General features: G+C 41.4%; 1 protein-coding gene across 1 annotated transcript in view; it reads left to right on the top strand.

Annotated features, from left to right (window-relative positions):
* myo10l3 (myosin X, like 3) overlaps window positions 1-19,610 on the top strand; it is a 141,148-nt gene that overhangs the window by 99,591 nt on the left and 21,947 nt on the right. The window contains exons 20-21 of the mRNA XM_034185803.1: window positions 16,719-16,843; window positions 16,968-17,082. Coding sequence (XP_034041694.1) covers window positions 16,719-16,843; window positions 16,968-17,082 — 240 coding nt within the window. The remainder of the gene's footprint in view (window positions 1-16,718; window positions 16,844-16,967; window positions 17,083-19,610) is intronic.

Raw genomic sequence — 19,610 nt, 5'->3', positions numbered from 1 at the left:
CTGTGAGGCGGCAGCGCCCTCTGGTGCCTGGAGCCCGCACTCCAGGCAGGACGCCCTCTGGTGGTGGTGGGCCAGCAGTACCTCCTCTTCAGCGGCCCACACAACAAAAATGCTGTTTTTGGAACCTAATAACTTTGGCTAACTCAAAGCTAGCTTCCTATGGAGTTAAATTTTTCTTATTAATACCTGCAAATGCACAGAGGGTGATCTACAAATATTCCTTGATTTGCACAACTTCTGCTCTTGTCAAAAGCTCATGTACACACGCAAAGCCTCCTGCAGATGCCATTAAAACATATTGTTTTTGATTGATTGATTTGATAGCGGTTCTTTCATGAACTGAGCATGTACAAATTGTACGTAAGACAATAGGATCTTAAAAATTATTTAAATAACTACAAATTAGAAAGAACACAATGCTCATACAGCCGAGGGTATTTTAGCATTGTGTTATATTTATTTCTACAATTTATGTTATATATTATGATAGTTTGTCTTTATGCCTTCGTCTGACTTTGGACATATTCTTGTAAAACTTTGGTTGTAGACACTTGATGCTTGCACTAGGTGTTCAGTATGTTTCCCCTTGGGTATAGATAAACTGGTTAGAAGTTAAGGTTGTTTTGTACGTATATTTGCATATTAATGAGAAGGTGGTAATGTTTCTTGTGAACAGGATAACTCCTTAATAAAACAGTACATGGTAGACACTTGATACTAACACTCTAGGTAGCCATTTTAATTTTAGATTTCCACTTTCTGTTTGTGAAGTAAAGATTTCATGTGGCTGTGGCTGTTGTTCGTATTGGTAATAATCTAACCCTGCATGAGGGCTTTCGTGCAGTGACACCCGTTATGTCTCCAAATAATGGAGCTGTGTAATGGCACATTCCTGCCATTTTAGCCCCTTAACCAGGGTCAGAGGTCAATGCTGGGTATTCCAGCTGTAGCAAGTTGCCTGATGCGTCACTGATTTGGCTGCATCAGTGGAATGCCAAGATAAAACAAGAGCAACTGTAGTGGAGCCAGAGGAAGGAGGCAAACCTAATCTGAAATTCTGTGCTTTTTCTTGTGCCTCTGGACCGTCACACACTGCTGAAATGCATTTCAAAATCGTCTTTGATAACTTTTTCTTTAAAAAAAACTTATTGTCATGTTATCACTTTTATGCTCCACTAGTCTGTACCTAGTGTGCAGTACATTATTTTATCTTGCTTGCATCTGTCCCTATGGACATAATGAACACAATACAGAGTAGACAGTTCATGCTTACACCACAGTTACTACCTGTGGAGGAATGGAGCTGATTACATTTCATTGTTAATTGATGCTTATACGTATTTGCATGTTAATGAGAATTCTACTCATTTTAATTCATGTCAACCAGGTGATTATTTCAGAAAGTAGAATGATGAGCAAAAAGTCTGCATCCTGCTGACTTCTGAGGAACACAGAGTAAAGCCACCTTGACACTTGACTCATTGTAAACTGGGCATAAACTGTGCGAGTCCCTGCGAGCAATGACGTGCAGTGACACGCAGTGTTTGCGAATAGGTTGCACAGTATTCACGACTAGTTCGCGTGAGTGGCAGCCTCGCCACGATCCAATTCGTGCAAGTGTCAAGGTGGCTTAACCCTGCATCATGAGACCACAGGTCAAGTGATGGTGCATAAGAGTCAAAAAGTTCAACCATTTAGTATTCTCTAAGTCAGCAGTAGAACCTTAAAACCTGCTTTTGCATTCAGGAATCCTACAAGATGACATTTATTCATTCATTCATTCCTTTTCTGTACCTGCTTACCCCTATAAAGACGGCTGGAGCCTATCCCAACAGTCATAGGACACTGTGCTACTGTGCTAATTATTTTTAGTGTGATGCACGGGTAAACCTCAGAATCAAATTTCATCAACACAGATGTCCAAAATAATGGCTTATTTAAATGAATGCAACATATGTCTAACCACATTCAGATATTTATTTGTCAAGATTTTCAAATGAATGAGCATGTTTATACTAATACGCATAATAAATTAGATGTGGAAATTAACTGAATCCTACATTATTTGATGCATTGTGCTGAATGTACATCAATGATATAATTCAGTAACAAATTATAACCATAATCAGGGTTAACATTGCTTAAATAAAGCAGACAAATAGACATTTAGATGGTTGCCATGGTAACCAAGGAGAACATTGCTAAAGTTAATAGTGTGAAATCGATTTTTTGAAGAAGAAAAATACTTTGTGTCAGCTCAGTAAAAACACAACGGATCAGAACAAATGGGGCTCATTTGAGAGCTTGTGAGGACTGTAATCAAAGAGGTTATGTTAGCGGTTGCTGTTGACTGTTTTGGCCAGAGGAAAGGAAAGGTTATTGTGAGCCATGATTGGTCAGTTTTGAAGGGACACCGCCTCTTTGCATGATGTCATTATCACAACATGACTTGTCAACAGCAAAGGTAGGTATGATGACATAGATATGCAAATTAGTATGATGAATAAAAATTATTATTGTTGTTGTTATTTATATAGTGCTTTCTCAAGAATCAAAGGGTTTAACAGAAGTAGTACTAATAGTAAAGCAACAACACAGCATTGTGCACATAAAGTAATTACAACAATAGATAAAAAAAAAAACCTCAAAATTTAAAAGCTAATTAAAAAACTAAAAAATAAACTTTTGTAACTATGCACCCTCATTGATTGCACACAGTAGGAAATAAGAATGTTTTTTAGTCTGGATTTAAAAATACAGAACCCTACTGCTTCATTTCAGTTGGTAAACTGTTCTACACAGCTGGTACACGATATGCTCGCACTTTGCTGTGCCACCGCTTGACCTTCGGAGCACAACACACAGTCCTCTGGAAATTGTAGGGTACGTGCCGGCACATATGGCTGCACCAACTTTGCCGCATAAGAGGGTGCACAACCTTTCAGAATTTTCTCGGTTAACCCCCTACCACCAGCCTCATTTTGGCTTGTCAGTATCTCACAAATAAAAAGTGAAATTTCCCATCGATGGGATATACAAAGGGATTAAAAACTGAACATTTAAATCTACTCTTCTGTGAACAGGCAGCCGGTGTAAAGAAGCCATCAGTGGCATAATATTTTTTTTCCCCCCCTGTCTGCATATATAGTAATGGTAAGTGCCACACTGGCAGAACCATTTATGAACATATATGCAATTTATTCTTGCAAGACAGAAGGTATGTAGTGCATGAGTGAATGTGGTGTGTGGGTGTGTGTGTGACCCCCATCCGCCCTTCTCGATCAGTGGCATAATATGATCAAATTTCTCACTTCCAGTCAGTATTTGAACAATCACATTCTGAACCATCTGAAGACTTCTCATGTTTTATTGGGTGGCCAGAAAGCAATAATGAGTTCTGGATCATACAAAAATATAAATCACAACCTCAGCATCAGCCACAGATGAAACTGGTCTCATCATTGCAATATTTTTCTAATGAAAAAAGACAATGTTATTACATCTTTGATATGTTCATCATCAAAGGAAGGAGTCTGATCAAAAGTCAAACAAAGATTTTTAACATTATTGGGGTGCTAATGTACATAAATATGTCACTGGCTTTGCTTTAAATTCTTTCTGACAAATTTAACATTCACAATATAGGCTTTATTGTGTTTGCACACTAGTTGCATGTGGGAGTTCAGAAAACAAACTAATTCAAGGCTGTCAAAGGCTCAGAGTTGGTGGACACAATGTGGTGATTGTCTTTTTTCCTCTTGACTTCTTACGTGCCTCCTCCTTATGTCATTCCACACCTCCCCTCTTGACTTATTACAGTAACATGGCAACTACACTGTCTTTCACTCACCCTTTGTTCCACTCCCCTCCTTCTTTTCTCTGCCTCTCTTTCCCACCCCATTTGGAGATGGAACAAGCCATGCCTGGTTTAATCCCTCAGAATGACAGGCGTGCATGCACAAGCTTCACACATGGCTGCATGTATGCAAACTATAACACATGCACTGTATTTGTGCAATTTACATTTACCCACTTTCGTTGGGGAATGGATTAGCTCGTTTGCCATCAGACAAGTGAAGGTGCCTGTTTCAGCTGCCGAATACCTTTACTAAAGTGCGAACTTCACAGCCCAGAGAGGGCGCACATTTGTGTTGGTGTGATTAACAGCGTGAGCACATGCAAGCCTGCAGGTGTCTTTATATCAGAGTGTGTCTGTTTCCATGCAGAGTGGAATTAGCTGTAATTAGATTGACATATTTGCAGAATGCTTGAGTCACGTGCAGGTTTTGTGTCCTCTGGCAGTCGGTGGCCTTCGTGTGGCCGCGTCGGGCAGCCTGTGTGAAGGTGTGAGGCCGCAGACATCACTGATCCACTTCTGTGATAAGTGCCGCAGCAACAGAGCTGTGAACAATGCAGCTGATTATTCCAGAAAGAAAGTTTGTCACCCTGCTTGCACAGTCTTGCACAACACTGTACAGGCTTCTCTGTTGTGTGTTTTCTTTGCTCTAACCAAAGTGCTAAAGTAAACTGATACATTAATTAACTTTTTAGTTCAAGTTTAACTCAATGTAGCACACGGATCATCTGAAAAAGCATGCAGGCCGAGCAGGGGAGGATTATATTGACATTCAGAGTTTAGCTGTACCATATTTGACATTGATATCTATTTTAGAAATTGAGAACATATTTAGAGGACACAGTGTATGCCTGCTATCTTAACTCAGCCACATGGGGTGTGCAGCCACTACATTCTGAGTGCCGGTCCCAAGCTCGGATAAATGAGGAGGGTTGCGTCAGGAAGGGCATCCGGCGTAAAACAAGCCAACCCAACTATGCAGACTCAGAATCGAATTCCCATACCGGATCGGTCGCGGCCCGGGTTAACAACGTCCGCCACCGGTGCTGTTGCCCAACAGGGTGCCGGTGGAAATTGGGCTACTGCTGGGCGAAGACGACGAAGAAGAGGAGGAAAACGTTGCCACGAACAGCGGGAGAAGAGGAAAACTAGAAGGGTGGAAATGAGAGTGGGGACTTTGAATGTTGGTAGTATGACTGGTAAAGGGAGAGAGCTGGCTGATATGATGGAGAGGAGAAAGGTAGACATATTGTGTGTGCAAGAGACCAAGTGGAAGGGAAGTAAGAGCAGGAGCATCGGCGGTGGGTACAAGTTGTTGTACCATGGTGAGGACAGGAAGAGAAATGGTGTTGGGGTCATTTTAAAGGAAGAGTATGTTAAAAGTGTGTTGGAGGTTAAGCGAGTGTCTGACAGGGTGATGAGTGTGAAGTTGGAAATTGAAGGGGTGATGATGAATATCATCAGTGCATATGCCCCACAGGTAGGTTGTGAGATGAAGGAGAAAGAAGATTTCTGGAGTGTATTAGATGAGGTGGTGGAGAGTGTGCCCAAGCATGAAAGAGTGGTGATAGGAGCAGACTTCAATGGGCATGTTGGTGAAGGGAACAGAGGTGATGAGGAAGTAATGGGTAGATATGGTATCAAGGATAGGAATGGGGAAGGACAGATGGTAGTTGATTTTGCAAAAAGGATGGAAATGGCTGTAGTGAATACCTACTTTAAGAAAAGGGAGGAGCACAGGGTAACATATAAGAGTGGAGGAAGGTGCACACAGGTGGACTACATTCTTTATAGGAGATGCAAGCTAAAAGAAATCACAGACTGTAAGGTGGTAGCAGGAGAGAGTGTCACTAGACAGCATAGGATGGTTGTTTGTAGGATGACTTTAGAGGTAAAGAAGAAGAAGAGAGTGAGAGCTCAACAAAGGATCAGATGGTGGAAGCTGAAGGAGGAAGACTGTTGTGTGAAATTTAGCGAGCAGGTGAGAGAAGCACTAGTTGGAGGGGAAGCAATTTTGGACAACTGGAAAAGTACTGCAGATGTGGTGAGGGAGACAGCTAGGGCAGTACTGGGTATGACATCTGGACAGTGGAAGGAAGACAAGGAGACTTGGTGGTGGGATCAAGAGGTCCAGGAAAGCATAAGGAGAAAGAGGTTGGCGAAAACGTTTTGGGATAGTCGGAGAGATGAAGAAAGTAGACAGGAGTACAAGGAGATGCGGCGTAAGGCGAGAAGAGAAGTGGCAAAAGCAAAGGAAAAGGCATATTGCGAGCTGTACAAGAAGTTGAATAGTAAGGAAGGAGAAAAGGAGTTGTACCGATTGGCCAGACAAAGGGACAGAGCTGGAAAGGGTGTGCAGCAGGTTAGGGTGGTAAAAGATGCACATGGTAATGTGCTGACAAGTGAGGAGTGTGTGCTGAGAAGGTGGAGGGAATATTTTGAAGAGTTGATGAATAAAGAAAATGAGCGAGAGAAAAGGCTGGATGATGTGGCGAGAGTAAATCAGGAAGTAAAAGAGATTAGCAAGGAAGAAGTGAGGGCTGCTATGAAGAGGATGAAGAGTGGAAAGGCAGTTGGTCCAGATGACATTCCAGTGGAGGCATGGAAATGTCTAGGAGAGATGGCAGTAGAGTTTCTAACCAGATTGTTTAATAAAATCTTGGAAAGTGAGAGGATGCCTGAGGAGTGGAGACGAAGTGTGCTGGTTCCTATTTTCAAGAACAAGGGTGATGTGCAGAGCTGCAGTAACTACAGAGGCATAAAGCTGATCAGCCACAGCATGAAGTTATGGGAAAGAGTAGTAGAAGCTAGGCTTAGAAAACAGGTGAAGATCTGTGAGCAGCAATATGGTTTCATGCCGAGAAAGAGCACTACAGATGCAATGTTTGCTCTGAGAATACTGTTGGAAAAGTACAGAGAAGGACAGAAAGAGTTACATTGTGTTTTTGTGGACTTAGAAAAAGCTTATGATAGGGTGCCAAGGGAAGAGTTGTGGCATTGTATGAGGAAGTCTGGAGTGGCAGAGAAGTATGTTAGGGTAGTGCAGGACATGTACAAAATAGTGTGACAGCGGTGAGATGCGCAGTCGGAATGACAGACTCATTCAAGGTGGAGGTGGGATTACACCAAGGATCAGCTCTGAGTCCTTTCTTGTTTGCAGTGGTGATGGACAGGTTGACAGATGAGATCAGACAGGAGTCCCCATGGACTATGATGTTTGCAGATGACATTGTGATCTGTAGTGAGAGTAGAGAGCAAGTTGAGTCTAGTCTGGAGAAGTGGAGATATGCTTTGGAGAGAAGGGGAATGAAAGTCAGTAGAAGCAAGACTGAGTACATGTGTGTGAACGAGAGGAAGCCCAGTGGAATAGTGCAGTTACAAGGAGTAGAAGTGGTGAAAGTAGATGAGTTTAAATATTTGGGGTCAACTGTTCAAAGTAATGGAGAGTGTGGTAGAGAGGTGAAGAAGAGAGTGCAGGCAGGGTGGAGTGGGTGGAGAAAGGTGGCAGGAGAGATTTGTGACCGAAGAATATCAGCAAGAGTGAAGGGGAAAGTTTACAAAACAGTAGTGAGACCAGCTATGTTGTATGGTTTAGAGACAGTGGCACTAACAAAAAAACAGGAGGCAGAGCTGGAGGTGGCAGAACTGAAGATGTTGAGATTCTCTTTGGGAGTGACAAGAATGGATAAGATTAGGAATGAACATATCAGAGGGACAGCTCAGGTGGGACAGTTTGGAGACAAAGTCAGAGAGGCGAGATTGAGATGGTTTGGACATGTGCAGAGGAGGGACCCAGGGTATATAGGGAGAAGGATGCTGAGGATGGAGCCACCAGGCAGGAGGAGAAGAGGGAGACCAAAGAGGAGGTTCATGGATGTGCTGAGAGAGGACATGCAGGTGGTTGGTGTGACAGAGGAAGATACAGAGGACAGGGTGAGATGGAAACGATTGATCTGCTGTGGCGACCCCTAACGGGAAGAGCCAAAAGACAAAGAAGAAGAAGTGTACGCCTGCTATCTTCCCCTCATGAAGTTCTTGGGTTACCAGGCTCCCTCTGCCTCAAGTGGATCTTTAAAGAATTCCTTGAAATACTTGTTCTAAATTAATTTGACCTTTCAGGGTCATCAAGGTCATGTAACCATGAGAAAGGTGATGGGTGACTTCATTTTAGAGTTTTCTTGTAGCATAGGTGTGTCTTTAAGCAATTCATTGAAGTGTTAATTTTAAATGAGTTTGACCTGTAAAGGTGAGAAAGGTCAAACATCATGTGACCAATAGAAAGGAGATGTGACTTCATATTGGCATTTTATAGGACTGTCTTATATATACTCAACAAAAATATAAACGCAACACTTTTGGTTTTGCTCCCATTTTGTATGAGATGAACTCAAAGATCTAAAACTTTTTCCACATACACAATATCACCATTTCCCTCAAATATTGTTCACAAACCAGTCTAAATCTGTGATAGTGAGCACTTCTCCTTTGCTGAGATAATCCATCCCACCTCACAGGTGTGCCATATCAAGATGCTGATTAGACACCATGATTAGTGCACAGGTGTGCCTTAGACTGCCCACAATAAAAGGCCACTCTGAAAGGTGCAGTTTTGTTTCATGGGGGGGGGGGGGGGGGATACCAGTCAGTATCTGGTGTGACCACCATTTGCCTCATGCAGTGCAACACATCACCTTTGCATCATCCGTGAAGAGAACACCTCTCCAACGTGCCAAACGCCAGCGAATGTGAGCATTTGCCCACTCAAGTCGGTTACGACGACGAACTGGAGTCAGGTGGAGACCCCGATGAGGACGACGAGCATGCAGATGAGCTTCCCTGAGACGGTTTCTGACAGTTTGTGCAGAAATTCTTTGGTTATGCAAACCAATGGTTTCAGCAGCTGTCCGAGTGGCTGGTCTCAGACGATCTTGGAGGTGAACATGCTGGATGTGGAGGTCCTGGGCTGGTGTGGTTACACGTGGTCTGTGGTTGTGAGGCTGGTTGGATGTACTGCCAAATTCTCTGAAACACCTTTGGAGACAGCTTATGGTAGAGAAATGAACATTCAATACACAAGCAACAGCTCTGGTTGACATTCCTGCTGTCAGCATGCCAATTGCACGCTCCCTCAAATCTTGCGACATCTGTGGCATTGTGCTGTGTGATAAAACTGCACCTTTCAGAGTGGCCTTTTATTGTGGGCAGTTTAAGGCACACCTGTGCACTAATCATGGTGTCTAATCAGCATCTTGGTATGGCACACCTGTGAGGTGGGATGGATTATCTCAGCAATGGAGAAGTGCTCACTATCACAGATTTAGACTGGTTTGTGAACAATATTTGAGGGAAATGGTGATATTGTGTATGTGGAAAAAGTTTTAGATCTTTGAGTTCATCTCATACAAAATGGGAGCAAAACCAAAAGTGTTGCGTTTATATTTTTGTTGAGTATACATATATATATATAAGCTGTTCCTAGGACTGCACTCTTCTGGACAGAGACCTCTGATGTTGTGCCTGGAATCTGCACAATCAATCACAAATAGTCGGCTGGAGCCACTCTTCCAAATTGGGGGTTACAGCTGTCAGTCCTATGACCACGAAGACCACTTTGGACTTTACCTTCCACAGCTGCTCCAGTTGTTCCTTAAGCCCTTGGTACTTATCTATTTTACTTCCATCTGATGTTGCTGTCAGCTGGAATTGCCACATCAATCACAACTGCAGTTTATTTTTTTCCCTTGTCAGCCACCACTATGTCTGGTTGGTTGGCCAGCAACTGATTGTTTGTCTGGAATATGAAGTCCCACAGGACCTTAGCCCTGTCATTCTTAACCACCTGTGGTGGCGTCTTCCAGTGGGACTTGAGGACTTCACAATATAGACTTTGGGTGGAAACCTCTGTGCATTATGTGGAGTTTCAGTGTCATGACATCAGTGGTATGTATCTGCTCCTGTGGCCAACTTAGTATGCCACCTTGGTATCTGATGACTGGTAGGGGGTATGTATGATGCTCAGATCTTATTCCTACCATTGAGCTGGCTTCTCAGCACCTGTCTTACCTACTAGAGGTATTTGGCTCTGACTGACTTTCTTGCATCTTTATCATAGTTCCTACTGGCTTGTGGGATTCCCAGGTACAACCCCAGTTCCGATGAAAGAAAGTTGATGAATGCTCAGAGAACACCTGTTTGGAACATTCCACAAGTGAACAGGTTAATTGGAAACAAGTGAGTGTCATGATTGGGCATACAACCCCAATTCCAATGAAGTTGGGACATTGTATAAAATGTAAATAAAAACAGAATACAATGATTTGCAAATCCTCTTCAACCTATATTCAATTGAATACATGACAAAGACAAGATATTTGATGTTCAAACTGATAAACTTTATTGTTTTTATGCAAATATTTGCTCATTTTGAAATGAATGCCTGCAACACTTTTCAAAAAAGTTGGGACGGGGCAACAAAAAACTGGGAAAGTTGATGAATGCTGAACGAACACCTAATTGGAAACAGGTGAGTGTCATGATTGGGTATAAAAGGAGCATCCCCAAAAGGCTTAGCCGTTCTCAAGCAAAGATGGGGCGAGGATCACCACTTTGTGAACAGCTGCGTGAAAAAATAGTCCAACAGTTTAGGAGCAATGTTTCACAACATTCAATTGCAAGGAATTTAGGGATTCCATCATCTACAGTCCATAATATAATCAGAAGATTCAGAGAATCTGAAGAACTTTCTACACATAAGTGGCAAGGCCAAAAACCAACATTGAATGCCTGTGACCTTCAATCCCTTAGGCAGCACTGCATTAAAAACTGACGTCATTGTGTAAAGAATCTTAATGCGTGGGCTCAGGAACATTTCAGAAAACCATTGTCTGTTAACTCAGTTCGTCTCTACATCTACAAGTGCAAGTTAAAACTCTACCATGCAAAGCGAAAGCCATACATCAACAACATCCAGAAACGCCACCGCCTTCTCTGGGCCTGAGCTCATTTGAAATGGACAGATGCAAAGTGGAAAAGTGTGCTGTGGTCTGATGAGTCTATATTTCATATTGTTTTTGGAAATCATGGACGTCGTCTCCTCTGGACAAAATAGGATAAAACACCATCCAAACTGTCACCAGTGCAAAGTTCAAAAGCCAGCATCTGTGATTCTATTATGGGTGTGTTAGTGCCCATGGCATGGGCAACTTACACATCTGTGATGGCACCATCAATGCTGAAAGGTACATCCAGGTTTTGGAGCAACACATGCTGCCATCTAAGCAATGTCTTTTTCAGGGACGTCCCTGCTTATTTCAGCAAGACAATGCCAAGCCACATTCTGCACTTGTTACAACAGCGTGGCTTCATAGTAAAAGAGTGCGGGTACTATACTGGCCTGCCTGCAGTCCAGACCTGTCGCCCATTGAAAATGTGTGGCTCATTATGAAGCGCAAAATACGGCAACAGAGACCCCGGACTGTTGAACAACTGAAGTCGTACATCAAGCAAGAATGGGAAGGAATTCCACATACAAAGCTTCAACAATTAGTGTCCTCAGTTCCACTGTCCCAGCTTTTTTGCTTTTTTGAACCATGTTGCAGACATCCATTTCAAAATGAGCAAATATTTGCATAAAAACAATAAAGTTTATCAGTTTGAACATTAAATATCTTGTCTTTGTGGTGTATTCAATTGAATATAGATTGAGGAGGATTTGCAAATCATTGTATTCTGTTTTTATTTACATTTTACACAACGTCCCAACTTCATTGGAATTGGGGTTGCACACACACACACACACATACATATATATATATATATATATATATATATATATATATATATATATATATATATATATATATATATATATATATATATATATGGGGTGGTGGAAAAGTGGGTAATGCGCTTGGTGTCTGTTCAGAAGTTCCGGGTTCAAATCCCACCCCTGACACATTTCTCCATGTAACACGGACAGCTGTGTCCTGCAGAAGTTCTCCGACGACTCCGCCCTCATTGGACTCATTATGGATGACGATGACACGGGGTACAGAGGACTATTTCAGGACTTTGTGGACTGGTGTCAGAGGAACCACCTCCTCATCAACGCAGGGAAAACCAAGGAGATGGTGGTGGACTTCAGACGCTGCTCCACTACACTCCCCCCCAGTGAACATCCAGGGAGGGGACATTGAGAGAGTGGACTGTTATAAGTACCTGGGTGTTCATCTGAACAACAAACTGGACTGGACTCACAACACGGAAGCACTTTACAGGAAGGGTCAGAGCCACCTCTACCTCTTAAGGAGGCTGAGGTCTTTTGGAGTGAGGGGGCCACTCCTGAGGACCTTCTATGACTCTGTGGTGGCTTCAGCCATCCTGTACGGTGTGGTCTGCTGGAGCAGCAGCATGACAGAGGACAGGAAAAGACTGGATAAGATCATCAGGAAATCCTGCTCTAACCTGGGCTGTCCTCTGGACTCTGTGCAGGAGGTGGGGGACAGGAGGGTCCTAGCTAAACTTACATCTATGCTGGACCACGAGTGTCACCCCCTGCAGGACGTTCTGTCTGCTCTGGAGAGCAGTTTCAGTGACAGACTCATCCACCCTCGCTGTGTGAGGGAGAGATTCTGCAGATCGTTTCTCCCGGCTGCTGTCAGACTGTACAATGAACAATGCTAGTACTGTGGTAACCATAGCAACCAGGACAATAATCATGTCATTACCTGCCGTATTTATTAGGTGCAATAATTTAACTTATGGTGCAAACTTAAGTCACTTTACCTACTATATTTTAACCTGTCCATATTGTAAATATCAGAGTAACTTATCGTACATTTCACGCTGAAGTCACTTTATCTGATCACTTTTACATCCCGACAGTGTATATCATCCCAGCAGTGCAGCATTGAACTGAACAATGGTAGCCTTAGTGTTACCCGGCACTCAGTGCTTTTTTAGTTCTTGTTTTTTGAGAGATACTTGTTTGTTTTATTGCATGCCCTTCTGTGTACTCCTACTGTTCTATGCTGTGATGTGACACTGAAATTTCCCCCATTGAGGGATGAATAAAGGCTTTTCTTATCTTCTTATCTTATCTGTAATGTGGAGTTGCGTCAGGAAGGGCATCCGGCGTAAAACGTGCCAATTCAACATGTAGATCCACCTTGGATTTGCTGTGGCGACCCCGAGTGCAAACAAGGGAGCAGCCGAAGGGGGATAGATATATATATATATATATATATATATATATATATATATATATATATATATATATATATATATATATATATATATATATATATATATATATATATATATATAGTGAGGAAAATAAGTATTTGAACACCCTGAGATTTTGCAAGTTCTCCCACTTAGAAATCATGGAGGGGTCTGAAATTTTCATCTTAGGCGCATGTCCACTGTGAGAGACAAAATCTAAAACAAAAATCCTGACATCACAATGTATGATTTTTTTAATAATTTATTTGTGTGTTACTGCTGCAAATAAGTATTTGAACACCTACCAACCAGCAAGAATTCTGGCTCACACAGACCTGTTAATTTTTCTTTAAGAAGCCCTCTTATTCTGCACTCTTTACCTGTATTAATTGCACCTGTTTGAACTTGTTACCTGTATAAAAGACACCTGTTCACACACTCAATCAATCACACTCCAACCTGTCCACCATAGCAAAGACCAAAGAGCTGTCTAAGGACACCAGGGACAAAACTGTAGACCTGCACAAGGCTGGGATGGACTACAGGACAACAGGCAAGCAGCTTGGTAGAAGACAACAACTGTTATGATTATTTATTAGAAAGTGGAAGAAACACAAGATGACTGTCAGTCTCCCTCGGTCTGGGATTCCATGCAAGATCTCACTTTGTGGGGTAAGGATGATTCTGAGAAAGCTCAGAACTACACAGGAGGACTTGGTCAATGACTGAAGAGAGCTGGGACCACAGTCACAAAGATTACATTAGTAACACATGATGCTGTCATGGTTTATAATCCTGCAGGGCAGTAAGGTCCCCCTGCTCAAGCCAGCACATGTGCAGGCCCGTTTGAAGTTCACCAGTGACCATCTGGATGATCCAGAGGAAGCATGGGAGAAGGTCATGTGGTCAGATGAGACCAGAATAGAGCTTTTTGGAATCAACTCCACTTACCATGTTTAGAGGATGAGAACAACCCCAAGAAAACCATCCCAGCCGTGAAGCATGGGGGTGGAAACATCATACTCTGGGGGTGCTCTTCTGCAAAGGGGACAGGACGACTGCACCGTATTGAAGGGAGGATGGATGGGGTCATGTAATGCGAGAGTTTGGCAAACAACCTCCTTCCTTCAGTAAGATCATTGAAGATGGGTCATGGCTGGGTCTTCCAGCATGACAATGACCTCAAACACACAGCCAGGGCAACTAAGGAGGGGCTCCGTAAGAAGCATTTCAAGGTCCTGGAGTGGCCTGGCCAGTCTCCAGACCTGAACTCAATAGAAAATCTTTGGAGGGAGCTGAAACTCCAAGCCTGAAAGATTTGGAGAAGATCTGTATGGAGGAGTGGACCAAAATCCCTGCTGCAGTGTGTGCAAACCTGGTGAAAAACTACAGGAAACGTTTGACCTCTGTAATTGCAAACAAAGGCTACTGTACCAAATATTAACATTGCTTTTCACAGGTGTTCAAATACTTATTTGCAGCAGTAACATACAAATAAATTATTAAAAAATCATCCATTGTGATTTCTGGATTTTTTTTTTTTTTTTTTTTTTTTTACATTATGTCTCTCACAGTGGACATGCACCTAAGATGAGAATTTCAGACCCCTCCATGATTTCTACAACCCCTGGCAAAAATTATGGAATCACCGGCCTCAGAGGATGTTCATTCAGTTGTTTAATTTTGTAGAAAAAAAGAAGATCACAGACATGACACAAAACTAAAGTCATTTCAAATGGCAACTTTCTGGCTTTAAGATACACTATAAGAAATCAAGAAAAAAAATTGTGGCAGTCAGTAACGGTTACTTTTTTAGACCAAGCAGAGGGAAAAAAATATGGACTCACTCAATTCTGAGGAATAAATTATGGAATCACCCTGTAAATTTTCATCCCCAAAACTAACACCTGCATCAAATCAGATCTGCTCGTTAGTCTGCATCTAAAAAGGAGTGATCACACCTTGGAGAGCTGTTGCACCAAGTGGACTGACATGAATCATGGCTCCAACACGAGAGATGTCAATTGAAACAAAGGAGAGGATTATCAAACTCTTAAAAGAGGGTAAATCATCACGCAATGTTGCAAAAGATGTTGGTTGTTCACAGTCAGCTGTGTCTAAACTCTGGACCAAATACAAACAACATGGGAAGGTTGTTAAAGGCAAACATACTGGTAGACCAAGGAAGACATCAAAGCATCAAGACAGAAAACTTAAAGCAATATGTCTCAAAAATCGAAAATGCACAACAAAACAAATGAGGAACGAATGGGAGGAAACTGGAGTCAACGTCTGTGACTGAACTGTAAGAAACTGCCTAAAGGAAATGGGGTTTACATACAGAAAAGCTAAACGAAAGCCATCATTAACACCTAAACAGAAAGAAACAAGGTTACAATGGGCTAAGGAAAAGCAATCGTGGACTGTGGATGACTGGATGAAAGTCATATTCAGTGATGAATCTCAAATCTGCATTGGGCAAGGTGATGATGCTGGAACTTTTGTTTGGTGCCGTTCCAATGAGATTTATAAAGATGACTGCCTGAAGAGAACATGTAAATTTCCACAGTCATTGATGATATGGGGCTACATTTCAGGTAAAGACACTGGGGAGATGGCTGTCATTACATCATCAATAAATGCACAAGTTTACGTTGATATTTTGGACACTTTTCTTATCCCATCAATTGAAAGGATGTTTGGGGATGATGATGCATCTTGCCATAGAGCAAAAACTGTGAAAACATTCCTTTCAAAAAGACACATAGGGTCAATGTCATGGCCTGCAAATAGTCCGGATCTTAATCCAATTGAAAATCTTTGGTGGAAGTTGAAGAAAATGGTCCATGACAAGGCTCCAACCTGCAAAGCTGATCTGGCAACAGCAATCAGAGAAAGTTGGAGCCAGATTGGTGAAGAGTACTGTTTATCACTCATTAAGTCCATGCCTCAGAGACTGCAAGCTGTTATAAAAGCCAGAGGTGGTGCAACAAAATACTAGTGATGTGTTGGAGCGTTCTTTTGTTTTTCATGATTCCATAATTTTTTCCTCAGAATTGAGTGATTCCATATTTTTTTCCCTGTGCTTGGTCTAAAAAAGTAACCGTTACTGACTGCTACAATTTTTTTTCCTGACTTCTTATAGTGTTTCTTAAAGCCAGAAAGTTGCCATTTGAAATTACTTTAGTTTTGTGTCATGTCTGTGATCTGCTTTTTTTTTCTACAAAATTAAACAACTGAATGAACATCTTCCGAGGCCGGTGATTCCATAATTTTTGCCAGGGGTTGTAAGTGGGAGAACTTACAAATTCACAGGGTGGTCAAATACTTATTTTCCTCACTGTATATATATATATATATATATATATATATGTGTGTGTGTGTGTGTTTATGGGATATATACTGCAAGTCAAAGTTTAGACACAGTTCTACTTTAAAATTAACAAAAATAAACATTATAAATTGAACTGTTTAGTTGTTTTGATTTTGCATTTTGATTGTTTTTACAGTTGAAAATTAAAAACTCTAATTCTGGGGGGAAAAAAACCTAAAAGTAGAAGAAACGCAGTGTAGCTGTTTGAGAGTATTAAACTTTAAATCTGGTGACAGTTACCTTGCTTTGTTGTATTACTGTCCACAGAATGCGAACCAGTTTGATCCTGATGTGGTCCTAAATCAGCTGAGATATTCTGGGATGTTGGAAACTGTGAAGATCCGCAGGGCTGGTTTCCCTGTTCGTAGAACCTTCAAGGACTTCTACAGCAGGTCTGGATATACCTCTAAAAAATAAAAATTCAATCAATAAAATCTTCAAAAGCAGAACCACACTAAAGTATTTTGTCTGATTGTGCTCAAAGTGTGCTGTCGTTCTGTGTTTGTGTTTTCACAGGTACAAGATGATCGTGAAGAACAGAAAACACTCAGAGGACGAGAAGCAGAGCTGTTTAGAGCTTCTCACGCTTCACGACAAAGCGAAGAAAGAGTGGCAGCTGGGGAAGACAAAGGTAGAGAATGTGCACACACACATACACAGGAAGCAGGATAGTGTTACCGGAGTGAAGCAGACAAGAGCCCAGCTGGGCAGGCTGCAGGGTCAGGTGAAAGGTCACGTCAAGATTAACATGGGCTCTGCAGCGTTCAAGTCAATAATGTTCGTGATAAATCTGCTGCTCTGTGAGACTTGTGCTTTTTGGCAAGTCGAGCTCTTGTCATTCCCAAGACGTTAATGTGTGCCACAGTTTGGATGGCCTCCGCTGTGACTCACATGCAAAGGATTTTTTTGGCCGGTTGTGGTCATTCTACGGCTCTCCTGTTTACAACCACAGAGTTACATGACTGCCCCTAAACCCTGACACTAACAACTGTTACTGTAACCATAACTCAGTGTCGCGAGTTTACAGTAATCCCAAAGCAGCCTGATTTTTAGCCGGAATAGTGCGAGCCTGTTGACGCTCACCAAGATGTTGATTTAATAACATAACCTCTCAGTGAACTGTTTGGAGGCATAAAACAGCAATGAGTCAATGAATCAAGCAGTGGTTAGAGGACAGGCACATTCTCGGCATTTGTTTTCCTTTCATGAAAATTTGCATTTGGCTTTTATTTGAGCCGTTCAGTGACCATCTTTCAGATTTTCCCTTTACTTCTTCATTTCCTTCCCTATGCATCATTTCTCTCTCTGGCTTTATGAACAATCATCAGCTCTCCAGCGGGAATCCGCTCCCGTCCCTGCATTCTCACAGAATGATTAACCTATAATGACTTGTTTGTATGGACTCTGGAGGATTGCACAATGCTGAGTGCCATGTTAAATGCTGTCTGAATAGTCAGTCATTGGATCATGAGATCAGATGAGGATTAAAAATAATAATGGTTTTATGTCCTATTACTGTATATGTATCTTACAGGAGATTATGTCATGAATAACAGTATATGGTACACACGTGACACTTACACCATATATATCAACTGGAGAGTCGATGAGCTGATTATAGCTGATTTTACAGCTACTTTGTGCATATATTTGCATATTAATAAGATAAATTTATATTTGTCAGAAGGTGTGTATATTATGGTGATACAACTAGGATGATATACAGATATGCCAATTAGATTGCTAATTTGCATAAATCATTCCAATAGCCATAACTTAACATGCTTAATAGAGTTCACATCGTGTGTGTGTGTGTGTGTGTGTGTGTGTGTGTGTGTGTGTGTGTGTGTGTGTGTGTGTGTGTGTGTGTGTGTGTGTGTGTGTGTGTGTGTGTGTGTGTGTGTGTGTGTGTGTGTGTGTGTTAGAGCCCAACAAATATGGATTTTTTTGTGGGCTGATACTGATTATGGAGTAAAATTTTAACATTTCAACATATGTCAATATATACATACAAATGGCAACACGTTCTAACACACACACACACACATATGTGTTAATTAAATTAAATTAAATATTTGTTCCATTGAAAATTATGTAAAAACATTCATTATTTGTTTTATGTAACGGCTAAAGTAGATCCTTGTCATTTGATATTATATTAATTTATAAACAACAGAAAAGGAACTTACATTTTGGTGTTCCACTGCTGCTGAAGTCCAACATGTACTTTAGGAGTTCAAATTGTGACGTGTAGTCCATTGATGCACCCCCTTTTCTACTTTTTTTACTAATAGCCCAATTTCATAGCCTTAAGAGTGTGCATATCATGAATGCTTGGTCTTGTTGGATTTGTGAGAATCTACTGAATCTACTGGTACCTTGTTTCCCATGTAACAATAAGAAATATACTCAAAACCTGGATGAATCTTTTTAGTCACATAGCACTACTATTATTCTGAACACTACTGTATATACACTAGCACGTTGCCCATGGAGATCCACAGGCTCTAGATTGGGTATTGTTTATTGTGAATACGTAGCTGACATTTTTCAAGAGTGGTAATAAATTATGCAAAGTTTCTAGTTGTATAATGGCTTTAACTGAAAGTGCAGTAAATTAAAATGAGAAGGTTTGTGAACAAATGTATTTATTATTTGGCAGATTTAGTTGATGTCATGTTTTGCAACTGGCAAAGTTGAAATATGTCTTTTGTTCAGAGCTTGTCTGGTTACCAGGGACTGATTAATGTTGATATCAACGTCCATTGTTCAGTGTTACCTAATATCCCTAATTTCTCCAAAAATATTCATCCTATCAACATTCCATTTTTGTGGCGTTCATCCTTGACCCAAAAACCTGGGTTTTAGACCGAAGTTTTTGGGTAAAAAAAAAAAAAAAAAACTTGGGTCAAAAACGTGGGTCTAAAAAAGTGCTAAGGTTATCCCTATGTTTCTTCCGATTTCTTTGTTTTGGTGCTGTTCCTATATTTGTTGATTCCTGTTTTGGTCCTTTTGACTGACACAGCATGAATAGTTTCTGCTGCACACATGGCATTCTGCATCATACATCAAAGCCATAAAGTCTGTGAAGCCATATTGCCTTTAAAATCCACAGTGTAGTAATTATTCTGCCTTTAGATGACTCGCTACTGATGACGG

The sequence above is a fragment of the Thalassophryne amazonica genome, chromosome 14 (assembly GCF_902500255.1).
Source record: "Thalassophryne amazonica chromosome 14, fThaAma1.1, whole genome shotgun sequence".
Classification (NCBI taxonomy): domain Eukaryota; kingdom Metazoa; phylum Chordata; class Actinopteri; order Batrachoidiformes; family Batrachoididae; genus Thalassophryne; species Thalassophryne amazonica.
This window is presented reverse-complemented; position numbering and strand designations above follow the sequence as displayed.